Raw genomic sequence first — 17,586 nt, 5'->3', positions numbered from 1 at the left:
CACGCCGTCGGGAAACCTACATGGAATGGGAGCGCTGCCGACGAAGTAGAGGATCCCGCAAATGGAGAATCCTGCAGAGGGTCTTCTGATCTAGTCAGTGGTCAGGATGGTATGACTGAATGAGGCAGCTATGGGGACCCAGAAGATAAATTAGAGGAACCTCAGCCTTTGCAGTTGTCCAACAGGTTTGACATCCTTGCAGCCTCTGTAACTGAAAGTGGTGGCTGCAGGGTGGATGAGAAAACTAACCATGGCACCATGATACAGGAAGCCATTCAAGCAGGTGGAGTAAATAGAAATGCAGTGGTAGTTAGAGACAGTATAGTCAGGAGGAGAGACACAGCTCTGTACAGCGGAGAACAGGGGCGAAATTCTCCGGAAACGGCGCGATGTCCGCCGCCTGGCGCCCAAAATGGCGCAAATCAGACGGGCATCGCGCAGCCCCAAAGGTGCGGCATCCTCCACATCTTTGGGGGCTGAGCCCCAACCTTGAGGGGCTAGGTTGGCGGCGGACGAATTTCCGCATCGCCAGCTGGCGGAAAAGGCCTTTGGTGCCCCGCCAGCTGGCGCAGAAATGACATCTCCGGGCGGCGCATGCGCGTGAGCGTCAGCGGCCGCTGACAGCTTCCGCGCATGCGCAGTGGAGGGAGTCTCTTCTGCCTCCGCCATGGTGGAGACCGTGGCGGAGGCGGAAGGGAAAGAGTGCCCCCACGGCACAGGCCCGCCCGCGGATCGGTGCGCCCCCCAGGGCCAGATCGCCCCGCGCCCCCCCAAGGACCCCGGAGCCCGCCCGCGCCGCCTTGTCCCGCCGGTAAGGTAGGTGGTTTAATTTACGCCGGCAGGACAGGCATTTTAGCGGCGGGACTTCGGCCCATCCGGGCCGGAGAATCGAGCGGGGGGGCCCGCCAACCGGCGCGCCGCGATTCCCGCCCCCGCTGAATATCTGGTGCCGGAGACTTCGGCAACCGGCAGGGGCGGGATTTACGCCAGCCCCCGGCGATTCTCCGACCTGGCGGGGGGTCGGAGAATCTCGCCCCAGAAGTCCAGATGGCTGTGTTGCCCTGACCAGTGCCAGGGTTTGGGACTTCTACTGAACGCCACAGGCAATGTTTGACCTCCCAGTCCATATGGTGCCAACTCTTGCAGCATCTGGAACAGGTGGTTCACCGTCACCGGGGACAGACGCCATATTCTTCAGCACTGGACCTCTGACATTTGGAGGGAGGACAGCTCAATAGGCAATAGGCCCGTGGCCAGAAGTGTCTCTTCTGAGGCGCCACCATCTGTGGCCCTGCTTCCAGAAGATTATTATCCCAGCCTCCCCTTCCTCTGCAACAGGGGTCTTTTTTGCCCATACGAATCCCATGATGCTCCTACTGACCCACTTAAAAAAGGCCTTAGGGATCAGGATGGGGAGGCACTGAAATATAAAAAGGAACCTCGGGAGCACCGTCATCTTCACCGACTGTACCCTACCCGCCAGGAAGAATGGCAGCATATCCCACCTTTTAAACTCCTCCTCCATCTGCTCCACCAGCCTCATCAAGTTGAGCTTGTGTAGGGCCCCCCAGCTCCTGGCCACCTGGATCCCTAAGTACCGAAAACTCATTTTCGCCCTCTTCAGTGGAAGCTCGTCTATTCCACTTCCCTGGTCTCTTGGGTGTACCACAAAGAGCTCACTCTTCCCCACGTTGAACTTATACCCGGAAAAGTCCCCAAACTCCCTGAGGATCCGCATCACCTCCGGCATCCCCCCCACTGGGTCCGCCACATACAGTAACAGGTCATCGGCATACAACGATACCCGGTGTTCCTCCACGCCCCCGGACTAGCCTCCTCCAGTTCCTGGACTCCCTTAGAGCCACAGCCAAAGGCTCAATTGGCAATGCAAATAGCAAGGGGGATAGGGGGGCACCCCTGCCTCGTCCCCCGGTACAGCCAAAAGTATTCCGACCTCCTCCGATTCGTGGCCACACTCGCCACCGGGGCTTCGTAAAGTAGCCTAACCCAACTAATGAACCCCTCCCCGAACCCAAACCTCCTCAACACTTCCCAAAGATACCCCCACTCCACCCTATTGAAGGCCTTCTCCGCGTCCATCGCCGCCACTATCTCCGCTTCCCCCTCCACTGCAGGCATCATGATTACGTTAAGGAGCCTCCGCACATTGGTATTCAGCTGCCTTCCCTTAACAAAACCCGTCTGGTCCTCGTGAATCACACCCGGAACACAGTCCTCAATTCTGGTAGCCAACACCTTCGCTAACAGCTTCGCGTCCAGGTTGAGGAGAGAGATTGGCCTATACAACCCACACTGTAATGGGTCCTTGTCCCACTTCAAGATCAGTGAGATCAGCGCCCTGAACATCGTCGGGGGGGCCCCCCTCTCTCGCCTCATTGAAAGTCCTCACTAATAGAGGGCCCAGCAGGTCCATGTACTTCCAGTAAAATTCTACCGGGAACCCTTCTGGCCCCGGTGCCTTCCCCGCCTGCATACTCCCCAGCCCCTTAGTCAGCTCCTCCAGCCCTACACGGTGCTCCAAGCCCAGCCACCTGCTCCTCCTCCAACCTCGGGAACCTCAGCCGATCCAAAAATCGACGCATCCCCCCTCCTCCGTCGGGGCCTCAAACCTATACAGCCCCTCATAAAAGTCTCTAAATACCCCATTTATTCCCACCGCACTCCGCACCGTGTTCCCCCCTTTGTCCCTAACTCCCCCAATCTCCCTCGCTGCCTCCCGCTTCCGAAGCTGGTATGCCAACATCTGGCTAGCCTTCTCCCCGTACTCATACACCGCCCCTTGCGCTTTCCTCCACTGCACCTCTGCCTTCTTGGTGGTCAACAAGTCAAACTCGGCCTGGAGGCTTCATTGCTCCTTGAGTAGTCACTCCTTGGGGACCTCTGCATACCTCCTATCCACCCTTAAAATCTCCCCTACCAATCTCTCCCTCCCTCTCCTCTCCTTCTTCTCCTTGTGGGCCCTAGTGGAGATTAGCTCTCCCCTAATCACCGCCTTCAGCGCCTCCCAGACCACCCCCACCTGCACCTCCCCATTATCGTTAGCCTCTAGATAGCTTTCAATGCAACCCCGGATCCGCCCGCTCACCTCCTCATCCGCCAGCAAGCCCACATCCAGGCGCCACAGTGGGCGCTGGTCCCTCTCATCCCCTAGCTCCAGCTCCACCCAATGCGGGGCATGGTCTGAGATGGCTATGGTCGAATACTCCGTGTCCTCCACCCTCGGGATTAGTGCCCTGCTCATAACGAAGAAGTCTATCCGGGAGTAGGCTTTATGGATGTGGGAAAAAAAAGAAAATTCCCTGGCCCTCGGCCTGACAAACCTCCATGGGTCCACTCCTCCCATCTGGTCCATAAACCCCCTCAGCACCCTGGCCGCCACCGGCCTCTTACCCGTCCTGGACCTGGAGCGGTCCAATGCTGGATCCAGTACCGTGTTGAAGTGCCCCCCCCCATTATCAAGCTCCCTGCCTCCAGGTCCTGAATCTGGCCCAACATGCGCCGTATAAATCCAGCATCGTCCCAATTCGGGGCATATACATTCACTAATACCACCCGCACCCCATGCAGCTTACCACTCACCATCACATACCTACCTCCATTGTCTGCCAGGATGTTCAGCGCCACAAACGACACCCGCTTCCCCGCCAAAATCGCCACCCCTCGATTCTTTGCGTCCAACCCCGAGTGGAAAACCTGCCCTACCCACCCCTTTCTCAGCCTAACCTGATCTGCCACCCTCAAATGCGTCTCCTGGAGCATAACCACATCTGCCTTCAGTCCCTTCAGGTGCGCGGACACACAGGCCCTCTTGACCGGCCCGTTCAGGCCTCTCACGTTCCAAGTTATCAGCCGGATCAGGGGGCCCCCCCGCCCTGCCGATTAGCGATCCCCTTTTCTAGGCCGGCCACGTACCCGCGCCTCCCGCACTCTCCATTCCCCCCAGCGGCAGACCCCCACCCCGACTCACTCTCCGAGCTCCAGCTCCCCTTTGGACAATGCAGCAGCAACCCAGTCCCCCCTCCCCCAGCTAGGTCCCCCCTAGCTTTGTTGCTCCCCCCATAGCACTCCCGTAAGTCAGCTGATTCCTGCTGACCCTGGCCACTCCCGCCACTCCATCGACCCCTCAATGTGGTAATCTTCCCCCCACCCACTCCTGTCCATCAGCGGGCGCTCCTCTCCAACACCGCCCTTCCCCCCGGGCCCGCCCCCTTCATTCCCTAGCACAGGAAAAAGCCCGCGCTTTCCATCAAACCGGCACCGCCCTCTCTGGCGCAGCTCCCTTTTGCGGCCTAATCCCAGCTCCCCCACCTCGGGCCTCCCATCTGCCCTCCCCCCAACAGGGCCCCGGCCTTCCAACCACCGACGCCCACACTCTCACAAAATCCCCACTTCGAACCATTTCACCCTACCCCACCCAGCACCCAAGGAAACAATACAGAACAGAACATCCCCCAACATCCCCCAAAGCACAGTAACCACAGTAGCCCCCCGCGACCTCCCCTCACAACCGACCCTCAGTCAGTGTCCAACTTTTCAGCCTGAATAAATGTCCACGCCTCCTCCGGCGTCTCAAAGTAATGGTGCTGGTCCTTAAACGTGACCCACAGTCGCACCAGCTGCAGCATCCCGAATTTCACCCCCTTCTGATGCAGAACCGCCTTAGCCCAATTGTACCCGGCCCTCTTCTTAGCCACCTCCGCACTCCAGTCCTGGTATATACGGACCTCTGCATTCTCCCACCTGCTGCTCCGCTCCTTTTTTGCAAATCTTAGGACACACTCCCTGTCCACCAAGCGGTGGATCTGCACCAATACCGCCCGCGGCGGCTCGTTAGACTTGGGCCTCCTCGCCAGGACTCGGTGGGCCCCATCCAGCTCCGGGGACCTCGGGAAGGCACCCACGCCCATCAACGTGTTCAGCATCGTGACCACATATGCTCCAGCATCCGACCCCTCCACTCCCTCCGGGAGACCCAGAATCCACAGGTTCTTCCTCCTCGACCGATTCTCCACGTCAACGAACTTCTCCTGCCATTTCTTATGCAGCGCCTCGTGTGCCTCCACCTTCACCGCCAGGCCCATTATCTCGTCCTCATTCTCCGAGGCCTTCTGCCGCACCTCCCGGATCGCCGCACTTGGGCCTTCTGGGTCTCAACCAGCTTGTCGATCGAAGGCTTCGCAGCTCTGCTTTCAATTCCGTGAAGCAGCGCTTGAGAAACTCCTGCTGCTCTTGCGACCACTGCACCCACGCTGCCTGGTCTGCACCCGCCGCCATCTTGGCTTTCCTCCCTCGCACTTTTCGCTGCACCAGAATTACTTTATTCACCGCTCCACTCCTGGTCCAATCCATACAGTGCCGGGGAAATCCTACTGTCACCTTCCCACACTGGGAACCGTCGAACAAATGCCGCTGGGGCCCCTAAAAAGAGCCCAAAAGTCAGTTTCTGGCGGGTGCTGCCGAACGTGCGACTTAGCTCAGCATAGCCGCAACCGGAAGTGCCTTGGAATGCTTCTGTTCATGGTGCACCAGGCATGAATGTAGTCTGTCTTGTGATTGTCTGAGAAATGTTGGAAATTTGCAAACAATCATTTTGCAGCCAAAAATAAAGATGAGGCTCGTTAAGTGAAAGTACATATCGCAGTGATATTTTATCATCAAGCTTGAAGCAACGAGAATCAAGGTACCTTTTCTATATGATAAATGGTTTCCTTTCGACTGATGATGATGAACGACTCTCGTGGGACAGTTCTTCCCCCCAAAAAACTGTTAAGTTCCTCCTTAAGTTCCTGGATGGTCACCTTCCTTTCCTACACTTGCTTCAGCATCTGGTCTAGTTCTCTCTGAAAGATCGCGGCCAGTTTCCTCAATAAATTCCTCTAATCCCCTAGATTCTGGTGGTAAATGTCAAATCGCCACGGTCTGATGAGTGCTTTCTTGAGGCACAGTTGCTGCTTTTTGAATCTCTTGCTATCCCAGGTATTGCAACCCTGGCACCTGTTCACAACCAGCCATATGGCTCAACCCATATTGAAATCTGTTTGCACAATACCTGATGCTCTGCCCTTGTGCCCCATTGGAAAATTGCCAGCAGATTTCACAGTTTATTTGACATTCTTTGTAAAAAAGTTTGATTTGTAAGATATGTTCTGACGGTAAGAGTCTGACAGCTTGAGAAGCTGCCGTATTGCACCTGCCCCCTACCCCCCCCCCATACCGTCCCAACATACAACCTCCGGCCAAGATTTTACAGACTTTAGGACTATGGTACAAATTAGTCCTGTAAATAATTATTGTTCTGCCTTTTTTAAAGTATTTTTGTTCTACACCAAGCAAATTTGAAGTTTAAAAAATAGCCGAACGGCAACAATAATAAGAGATTATTGATAATTCATGGTGTCGCAATGGTTATTTTTAAGTGACGAGGTGGGGGGGCTATTTAGAGTTTGCGCTCATGTGGAATAAATCATTCAATGCATTATTAAAGTTCATGTTTAGGCTAGATGAAATAAATAATATTGTTCTTAAATAAGTTGTTTCTTAAAACATTTTTTTTAAGACGACTATCACATCAAATGCTACTCAATGTTTTATGAAATGTCTTTTTATTTTTTTTGTTGCTGTGCTTCAATAAAATGTTTTGTTCAGCAATAAATGTAACATTAATCTGAAACAATGTCATTTACTTTTTGCTGAGATAACAGCTTGGAATGCTGTGAGAGATACATTAAAGCGGAGGGAAGTTGTGTGTGTATTTTAATGTACTAGTATATCCAATGGATATTGTAACACTGTAACCTTTCTATACATGTTATTAACATTTACAGGCTCATGTCTATTCTTTGGGGGCTACACTAGCTGCTGCAGCTGAATATGTGATAGAGCCAGAGCTAGAACCAAACCTCAGCCAAGAATTAAGAAGCCTTCTCGATCAAATGCAGCGGGAGAAACCTGAAGAGAGGCCAGATATCGAGGTACAAGTGTGTGATTTTTGGTGGAATTTATGCATGGCTTCTTTGTTCCATGCATGTTGACTACTAGCATAATAATGTTTTTTGTATACATTCTGTTTAAGGACCTCTTGAAAATGCAAATTCTGGAATGTATCTATTTTGTTTCGCTGGGTATATAAAACAATTGGAAATTCAAGAGCCATGCTTGACAGCCTAACGAGTGAAAAATCCACATGGATGGTCTGGGAAGCGGATCTTTAATCTGCAAAGAAAAAGGGCAGGTTGGAGTTAGTCTGCAAAATCTGTTTCTCGTCCCAAATCCTCCTGCAACTCCTCCGCTTGCAGCTTTATCTGAAGCCGTAAGGTGGGCAGACCACCAATGTACACCAAATGTGATAATAAGGAAGCTGTGTTGTCATTCAGACTTTCAACTTTCAACTATAGTCAGCGAGTTCTCCAGCAGTTTCATTGAGGCAAGGGCTTGGTGGATTCAGGAGTTGAGTGCCTTTATATCAAACTCCTGCATCTAAGTGTCTGGCAGCCTGAGGAGCCACTGAGATCGCCCTGGAATCAGCAGCCGACTCAACCTACCCTTGCCATCTGTCTCCCCGCCACCCCCCCCCCCCCCCCCACCCGCCCGCACCCCCCACCCCCATCAAAATCCTTCTTTTCTTAATGCTTCTTTTAGGGTTTTTTTTCTTTTCATTCATAACAAGGATGAAAGTAAACATACGCAAAAACTATATATATCATTTACAATTTACATTTTACAAGTGTCCAGCTTTTGACTTGGCCTCCAAACCCCAAATCCCCCTGTTCTCCAAGTCCCCTTCCCCTTCTTACTATTTGGTGTGTTTTCTTTGTTCGTTGGTTGATTCAGCAGTCTTGAACCTATTGGGGTAGCATAGTGATACGTATGTTACCTCGTACTAATTTATTCTTATTCGGTTGTTTCTATTTTCAAGCGTTTGGTACAGAAGTGGTGGGCCATGTGGGGTGTAGTTGGGTTGTGTATCTCCTTGTTCCCTCCCTCCCTCCCTCCTCCCCTCTCTCTTTCCATTTGTGTCTGTGGTCCCTCTGTGGGTTTCCCGTCCCACTGGCTTACTGGCTGCTGGCTACACACAGGTCTTGGAACAGGTTAGTGAATGGCTTCCATGTCTTGTGGAAGCCCTCTTCTAACCCCTGGATGGTGAATTTGATTTTCTCCTGAGGCGCGATCAATTTGGCTGGAGACGAAGTTGAATTCAAACTGAGGCTTTATTAGTATCTGAAGTGTGGCCTCCTACAGCAGCTGACGAAATGGCTGCGAGCTGAAGGCCATGCATATTTATAACCCAGCTCCTGGGCGGAGCTAGCATGCAGGGGCCCAGGTGAACCTGTAGTGCAGGTTCTACCGTACAACCCTTAATATAGGAACACAGTGGTTTACCACATTCACCCCCTGTTAAAATTGAGTCCGGCGGGGGTGGTGGATAACTATATACAATTCGCAATCTTTAATATTTACAGAACAGTGAAAAAAAAATGTCTCTGGTCATGCGGTGGGCCAGTCAGAGGTTCAGCCAGTCAGGCGCCTTGATCGTCCTCTGGGATCGACAAAGTGGAGCCAGCGATGTTGGTGCTGTCGTGGTCGAAGTTCACTCCGGGAGCGTGCCAAAATCCTCTTCATCAATGTGGGTGGGCAGGGGGAGGACGGATGATCCTAGGGGGAATGATGGGGGCGGCGGGGGAGGAGAGGGTGGCGCCGGGGGCGACGGGGGTGGTGTGGGGGCGGAACCTGCTGGTGCCAGGTCCCTGATGGAGACGGTATCCTGGCGGCCGTCGGGGAATGCCACGTAGGCGTACTGTGGGTTTGCGAGGAGCAGGTGCACCCTTTCCACCAACGGGACGGCCTTGTGGAGCCGCACATGTTTACGGAGAAGCACAGTTCCCGGAGCTGTGAGCCAAGTTGGGAGTGATACCCCGGATGTGGACTTCCTGGGGAAGGCAAAAAGACGTTCGTGCGGTGTACTGTTAGTAGCAGTGCAAAGTAATGAGCAAATGGAATGTAGTGCATCAGGGAGGACCTCTTGCCAGCAGGAGGCCAGGAGATTTCTGGACTGTAGGGCCAGCTGGACGGCCCTCCATACCGTCCCATTCTCCCTTTCTACCTGTCCATTTCCCCGGGGGTTGTAGCTCGTCGTTCTGCTCGAGGCGATACCCCTGCTGAGCAGGAACTGGCGTAGCTCATCACTCATGAATGAGGATCCCCTGTCACTGTGGATGTAGGCGGGGAAACCGAACAGAGTGAAGATAGAATTAAGGGCTTTAATGATGGTGGCAGACGTCATGTCGGGGCATGGGATGGCGAAGGGAAACCGGGAGTATTCATCGATCACACTGAGGAAATATGTGTGTCGATCGGAGGAGGGGAGGGGGCCTTTGAAATCCACACTGAGGCGTTCAAAGGGGCGGGAGGCCTTCACCAGGTGCGCGCGGTCCGGCCGGTAGAAGTGCGGTTTGCACTCCGCACAGACCTGGCAGTCCTTGGTGATCGTCCTTACTTCCTCGACGGTGTAGGGCAAATTTTGTGCCTTAATGAAGTGGTACAACCGAGTGACCCCTGGGTAACAAAGGCTGTCGTGCAGGGTCCCGAGTCGGTCTACCTGTGAGCTGGCACATGTACCTCGGGATAGGGCGTCTGGGGGCTCGTTGAGTTTGCCAGGGCGATACTTAATCTCGTAGTTATAGGTGGAGAGCTCGATTCTCCACCGCAAGATTTTGTCATTTTTGATCTTGCCCCGCTGCGTGTTGTTGAACATTAATACTACCGACCGTTGCTCAGTGAGGAGAGTGAATCTCCTGTCGGCCATGCAATGCCTCCAATGTCGCACAGCCTCAACGATAGCCTGGGCCTCCTTTTCGACGGATGAGTGCCGAATTTCGGAGGCATGGAGGGTGCGGGAAAAGAATGCCACGGGCCTGCCTGCCTGGTTGAGGGTGGCGGCAAGGGCGATGTCCGATGCGTCGCTTTCTACTTGGAAAGGAAGTGTTTTGTCTACAGCGTGCAATGTGGCCTTGGCAATATCAGCTCTGATTCGGGCGAAGGCCTGTTGGGCCTCTGCCGTCAGGGGGAAATGAGTGGACTGTATGAGTGAGCGGGCCTTGTCCGCATAGTTTGGGACCCACTGAGCGTAATACGAGAAGAACCCCAGGCAGCGTTTGAGGGCCTTGGGGCAGTGGGGGAGAGGAAGCTCCATGAGGGGGCGCATGCGGTTGGGATCGGGCCCCAGAACTCCGTTCTGGACCACGTAGCCGAGGATGGCTAAGCGGTTTGTACGGAACACACACTTCTCCTTATTGTACGTGAGGTTGAGGAGAGTGGAGGTGCGGAGAAATTTAGCGAGGTTGGCGTCGTGATCCTGCTGATCATGGCCGCATATAGTCACATTGTCTAGGTACGGAAACGTGGCCCACAAGCCATACCGGTCGACCATTCGGTCCATCTCCCTTTGGAAGACCGAAATCCCATTGCTGACGCCGAAGGGGATCCTAAGGAAGTGATATAGCCGGCCGTCTGCCTTGAAGGCGGTGTATGGTCAGTCCGATTTACGGATGGGGAGTTGGTGGTAAGCGGATTTCAGGTCCACCTTTGAGAAGACCCGGTACTGTGCAATCTGGTTAACCATGTCAGTTATGAGTGGGAGGGGGTACGCGTCGAGCTGCGTGTACCTGTTGATGGTCTGGCTGTAGTGCACGACCATTCGATTTTTCTCCCCAGACTTAACCACTACCACATGAGCACTCCAGGGGCTGTTGCTGGCCTCGATGACTCCCTCCTGAAGCAACCGCTGGACCTCCGACCTGATGAAGGCCTTATCCTAGGTGCTGTACCGTCTGCTCCTGGTGGCAACAGGTTTGCAATCTGGAGTTAGATTGGCAAAGAGGGAAGCAGGATCGACCTTTAGGGTCGCGAGGCCGTGGGGGTGGTAAGGGTCTGCCGAATTTAAGGGTCAGGCTCTGGAGGTTGCACTGAAAGTCCAGGCCAAGGATAAGTGCAGCGCAGAGGTTAGGGAGGACGTAGAGGTGGAAACCGTGGAACTCTACGCCTTGGACTGTGAGCGTGACCGTGCAGTACCCCCGGATCGCTACGCGATGGGATCCAGAGGCCAGGGAGATGCTTTGATTGGTAGGGTGTACCTTAAGGGAGCAGCGCCTTACCGTATTTGGATGTACAAAGCTCTCGGTGCTCCCGGAGTCCAGTAGGCAGGAGGTCACGTGGCCGTTGACTTTCACGCTGGTGAATGCGTTGGTCAGAGTGTGTGGTCTGGACTGATCGATTACCATGGATGCGAGTCGTGGTTGACCGTCGGGTAGTGAGGCGGCTGCTGCGTCGGGGTCCTGAAACGCCGTTGGTCTCTGTGTGCCATGGGGTGGACAAGGTGGCGGCGCCCGGATGTCCTGGGGGGTCACAAAATGGCGGCGCCCATGGAACGCACATTGCGGGGGTGGAGCAAGATGGCGGCGCCCATGAAACGCACGTGTTGTGCGGTGGAGAAGATGGCGGCGCCCAATGCTCGCACATGGCCTTGGTAGGAGAGGAGGATAGCGGCGCCCATTTTCCGTGACCGGGGGGGGTGGGGGCGGCCGCTGTCGCTGAGCGGGCATGGTGCGGGGGGGAAGATGGCGGCGCCCATTGCTCGCACATGGCCTGGGGAGGAGGGGAGGATAGCGGCGCCCATTTTCCGTGACCGTGGTGGGGTGGGGGCGACCGCTGCCGCTGAGCTGGCCTGGCACACCATTGCGTAGTGGCCCTTCTTCCCGCAGTCCTTACAAAGGGCAGCGCAGGCCGGGCAGCGTTGGCGGGGGTGTCTTTGTTGACCTCAAAAATAGCATCGGGGGCCCCCGTAGATCACCGGCTGGCGCATAGCGCAGGCGTACTGGATGGGTAGCGCCCCCGCTGGGGCGGCTGTCTGTGGGGCCCATGAAGCGGAGGAGGAGTGGACCGCGGGGTTGGGTGCGTAGGACTGTACATTGCACAGGGCGACCGTCATGGAAAACGCTGATGTTTTAGTCTCTGCGAGGTCGCGCGTGGCCCCTTCTAGGAGCCGCTGCCTGATAACATCGGACCCAATCCCAGTTACAAAAGCGTCCCTCATAAGGAGATCTGAGTGCTCCTTAGCTGTAACGTCCTGGCAGTCACAATCCCGAACTAGTGGGATCAGGGCCCGCCAGAAGTCCTCGATTGACTCACCAGGTAGTTGAGTACGCGTTGCGAGCGCGTGTCTGGTGAAGAGCGTGTTCGTCTTCTGCTCATAACTCTCTTTGGGTCGAGTCATAGCGTCAGCGTAATTGGGTGCATCCTGGATCAGCGGGAAGATTTTAGAGTTGAGTCTGGAGTACAAGATTTGAACCTTCTGAGTCTCTGGAACAGGGGTCGGCGCCGCGTTGATATACACTTCAAAACAGGCTAGCCAGTGCTAGAAGACCTTTCTGGCGTCGCTTGCGTGTGGATCCAGCTGCAGTCGATCTGGTTTAATCAGGAGGTCCATCTTCTGAATCAGATGCTAATAAATTGAGGCACGATCAATTTGGCTGGAGACGAAGTTGAATTCAAACTGAGGCTTTATTAGTATCTGAAGTGTGGCCTCCTACAGCAGCTGACAAAATGGCTGCTAGCTGAAGGCCACGCATATTTATAACCCAGCTCCTAGGCGGAGCTAGCATGCAGGGGCCCAGGTGAACCTGTAGTGCAGGTTCTACCGTACAACCCTTAATATAGGAACGCAGTGGTTTACCACATCTCCATTTGGAGAAATTCCGAAAGGTCGGCCAGCTAGTCCGCGGATTTAGGTGGTGCTGCTGATTGCCAGCCGAGCTGGATTCTTTGGCGGGCGGTTAGGGAAGCAAAGGCTCAGTCGTTGTCCCTCCTCCCATAAAGAGTTCTGACTGATCCAATACCTCGAAGACTGCCACATTCGGAAATGGCTCCACTCCCAACCCCACAACCTTGGACATCACCTCAAAGAAGGCTGTCCAGAACCTGACAAGCCTGGGGCAGGTACAGAACATGTGGGCGTGGTTGGCCAGGCCTCCCTGCCACCATTCACATATGTCCTCCATCTCCGGGAAGAATCTGATCATTCGGGTTCTGTTTAAGTGGGCTCTATGTATCACTTTCAGTTGAATTAGGCTTAGCTCTGCACAAGTGGAGGTGGAGTTGACCCTGTGCAGTGCTTCACTCCAAAGTCCCCACCCGATTCAAAAACCTAGCTCTTCCTCCCATTTTTCTCTTGTCTCATCCAGTGGGGAGGATGCCTTTCCTACTAATCGCCCATAAAGGTCCCCGCAGTTTCTCCCTCTTAAGTTGTCAGAGTCCAGTAGTTCCTCTAATCGTGATTGTTTTGGTGCAGACATTGGCAAGACCAGAAGATCCTACCAGTGGCCAATGGTGAGACATCTCCGCTGCTGGAAAACACACTGCGGAGTGGGAGAGGGGGGGGGGGGCAGAAAATCCTTCACTTATGTATCTGAGCACCATATTGAAAGGTGACAACATCAGTTACCCATAATTGAAGAAAGAAGGTGGACCTCCTGAAAATGAAGAAGGATCTCTGGGAGCATCCTGAGGCTGGAAGATGGACCTCCTGAGAAAGAAGATGGATCTCCAGGAACATTCTGAGGCTGGAATATGGACCACTTCCTGGACACCTAATCTGGAAGATCCACCTGCACATTGGTGCCCATCCACTTCTGTGGTGTTGTGGGGTGCAGCGATGCTTGCACTCTGGAGGCTGCCCCAGACATTATTCAGGTGAGTCCTGACATCTGTAAAACATGTTATTCCAGACGCGTTTTGCACCAGTATGTTTTCCCGATTGAGCTGTGACGAATTGGGAGTAGATGATGGGATGCTGATGAGCTTCACACTGACCTCCAGCGGGTTTCCTGATCCGTCATGGCAAACACCAATGGAAGATCCCAGAGAAAATTCACGCTGGTCTGAAGCCAATTTATGGAAGTTTGGGCCTTCCGCCAAATACTCCCCCACCCCCACCCCCTCCCCCCACCTGCAATCGAAAATGCTATCGGGGACTTGGGAGAATTCCACCCATTGACTCTGTTTCTCTCTCCATCACTCCACAGATGCTGCCTGGCCTGCTGAGTATTTCCAGAATTTTCTGGTGTTTTTTTAAATTTCAGCATCTGCATTACTTTTCTCTCTTATAATATGTTCCATACTGGGCATATGCATGTGTGGTTAGTTTCAATTTAAAATGAGAAACTATCACTCCATGTAAAGTGTAATCTTTCTGTTAACAAAATGCACGTTGCTGTAAATAACAGGTGCATTGGTTGGTACTAATTCACTGGAAGGTTTGGGCAAACTTAGTAAAACCAAGAGTCATTTGCCAGTAGAATATGTCACTGTTAGTTCAAGATAGTATCGTTTATACATAGGATTGTTGTTTGCTGTGGGCTTGTGAGGTTCTGGTCTTTTGGATGTCGCTGTCTGGATATTGCATCGGGTCTGGTTCAAAGAAGCAGGGCTGGCTGCAGAATATGAATGACCAAGTTGTGTAATTGTTTGACAAAACTATGGTTCTAAAGTATATCATACTGAAACCTGAGTTTCTGATGAGTTTGTAAACAGAGGCAAAGAATACAAAAGCCAAGAAGATTTGCCAAGCCTATATAAAACAGTTATACCCCACTATGACTTTGGTTCCCAATTCTGGGCACCCAAAGGATGTGATGATTAAAGGCAGGGTATTAGGGGCCCAGGATACAGAAGAAGCTCCAGGGCCCATTATTTCTCTCCCTGTCAACATCATCCAGGACAAAACAGCCCGCACGATTTGCATCTCATCTACCACGATAAACATTCACTCCCTCAACCACTGGTACACTGTGGCAGCAGTGTACAGCATGCGAAAGGTATGCTGCAGCAACATGCCAAGGTTTTATGACAGCACCTTCCAAACCCTTGATCTCTACCACCTAGAGGGACAAAGTCAGCAAGCAGACCATAATCTGCAAGTTCTCCTCCAAGTCACACACCATCTTTACCTGGTCCTACATCCTTCACTGGGCCAAAATCCTGGAACTGCTTCCCTAGCTGCATTTCCATATTTAAACCTCTTCCCTCCTGCGAGTAGTCAAGTAGTTGCCTTAAAAGGGCCGGCCATGTTAAACAGGTTTTTAAAAACTCAGTGTCCAGACTCCAGATTACTCAGAATAAATGGTAAGGGAAATCAGCTAGTTTTAAGTAGATTTTGTATGTTTCAAAATTACTCATCCTGGTCTTCAAGTGCCTCCACAGCATTGCTCCACCCTATGTTTTTCTCCTACTTCTATGTTACAATATGCACCCTCCCCTTTTCAGACTGTGGTTTACTATGTGCCCTACCATTTCACAATGATGGCAGAACCTGGAAATTGCTAGCTAAGTCTTGCGACCTCCCACTCAACTTACAGAAACTGCATAAAACTTCATTGTTCCCCCCACCCCATCGAACTGACACTCAGTGTCTAGCCCTCACACTAAGTATGGCAGGATATAATTTTATATGAAAGGCAGTTTACAAATGTTAAATTGCTGTTATATAAAGTTTAACAATATTAATGATGAACCATGAAGCTTTAAGCAAAAATGCCACCTAAGGTCAGGATCGCAGGAAAAGGTATTTCTGCTATATTTCAACAATCAGATTTGGCACACTGCTCTATAACTTCTCAATTAATAAGATTGGCAATATTTAGGTAGTACTCTGGTTTCACATTAAAAAAAAAAAATTTAGAGTCCCCAATTCATTTCTTCCAATTAAGTGGAAATTTGTGGGGGCGAAACCCACACAAACACAGATAGACTGTGCAAACTCCACAGTGACCCAGAGCCGGGATCGAACCTGGGACCTCAGCACCGTGAGGCAGCAATGTTAACCACTGCGCCACTGTGCTGCCCCTGGTTTCACATTTAATCAACTGAGTTGTGACTGTCCAATGTAATTTACTTCAGACTATTACAATTGAAGAAGAGGAGGCGTTACTTTGTCGCTCTATATCTTAAGACCAGAAAACACCTGGTAACTGGACAGTGGGCTAACCTATTGTACCACCTCATCTCTTCCACCAAAACATTTGCAAAGTAAACTAATGCTGTATGTTATTAAAATAAACGGTCTAATGATGATTCATTTATTTGTATTCTGCAGGGTATCCTCAACACATGTGAAGAAAAACTGAAGTGTTCATCCTCAGACATAATTTGTCGCAACCTCTCTGCCATAGGTCGAAGGGTACTATCAATTGAATCTGTTGGTACTCTCCAGGGTAGGTGACAGATAGTTATTTTCATGGCCACAGTAAACTTCTGGTTTACTTTGGAATGTTTTAAAAGGCACACCCATTGATGTTCATATTTCACTGTGTTGGAAAAATGGAAACAGTCATTCAAATTGATTACACACAGCTATAAAGTACAGGGTGCTGTAGGAAATGAACATAATGAATCGTGGGGACCTGAAATTATTGAGCCTGAGAACACAGGACAAAGACTGGGAGGCCAAACATTGAGGTAGCACCTGCTTCCAATCATCACTGCTCCATCTTTTTTTGCATTGTGAAAGTCTAATGGAACTGGGGTAGATGCAATATGCATCTGCCCTTCTCCTTTTGCAATGTCATTTAAAGAGATTGGTCTGGTGGAATGAAGGAGTATGGGGACAGCACAGGAGTACAGTGTTGAGGTAGATTGAATGATGGAGCGGGCTTGAAGGGGCTATTGGCCTAGGTCTGCTCCCTTGTTCCTACATTTCTAATATGAATGTGAGTCACACTGGCCATTTTCTAAAACAGTCAATCACAAAGGAATCATAGGAACATGGAAAATAGGAGTGGGAATAGGTCATTTGGCCTTTCAAGATGCTCCCCCATTCAACATGATCGTGGCTGATCCTCTATCTCAATGCCATACTCGTACACTCGTCCCACTCCTTGTAGGCTTTAGAGTCCAGAAATCTATATATTTCCTTCTTAAATGTATTCAGTGACTTGGCTTCACAGCTTCCTGTGGTAGGAAACTCCACAGGTTCACTACCCTCTCAGTGAAGAAGTTTCTTCTCATTTAATCCTGAATAGCCTACTCTGCACCTTGAGACTGTGACACCTTGTTCTAGACATCTTCCAGCCAGAGGAAACAATATCCCTGCATCCAGTCTGCCCAGCTCTGTCAGAAACTTATACGTTTCACTGAGATCCCCTCTCATTCTTCTGGATGAGTCACCGTTTGAAAAGCAACTTTGAAGAAATTGCTGCCATTTTTGAATAAATTCAACTGTGCAGATGAATTAGCCAAACCTCAATCAATAAGCAGCGTACTGTCACTCTGACTTACCGGATTCCTTCAGGAATGATGACCAATGCAGTTCTCAAGTTTTGAAATGGATCAACTACAGATATGTTGGCAGCTAGGTTTCTTCCTGCGCCACACTTGCAGCAGCAGGACAGAGTTGCACCCCGTGGTGTTTCATTACCATGGTGTATTTTCTTTTTAATTAAAACCCTGTAAGAACAGTAAGTCCTAAATTTTAGGTAAATAGGCATCTGTTGTTTTGTCTTTGCTAATCAGCCACAA

General features: G+C 51.7%; 1 protein-coding gene across 1 annotated transcript in view; it reads left to right on the top strand.

Annotated features, from left to right (window-relative positions):
- Positions 1 to 17,586, top strand: part of kndc1 (kinase non-catalytic C-lobe domain containing 1) — a 268,776-nt gene that overhangs the window by 108,990 nt on the left and 142,200 nt on the right. Inside the window, exons 4-5 of the mRNA XM_072479132.1 lie at positions 6,846 to 6,992; positions 16,166 to 16,283. Of these exons, the coding sequence (XP_072335233.1) occupies positions 6,846 to 6,992; positions 16,166 to 16,283 (265 nt within the window). The remainder of the gene's footprint in view (positions 1 to 6,845; positions 6,993 to 16,165; positions 16,284 to 17,586) is intronic.

Source organism: Scyliorhinus torazame, chromosome 16 (assembly GCF_047496885.1).
Source record: "Scyliorhinus torazame isolate Kashiwa2021f chromosome 16, sScyTor2.1, whole genome shotgun sequence".
Lineage (NCBI taxonomy): Eukaryota > Metazoa > Chordata > Chondrichthyes > Carcharhiniformes > Scyliorhinidae > Scyliorhinus > Scyliorhinus torazame.
The sequence above is the reverse complement of the archived record's forward strand: the minus strand, read 5'-3'. Positions and strand labels throughout refer to the sequence as shown.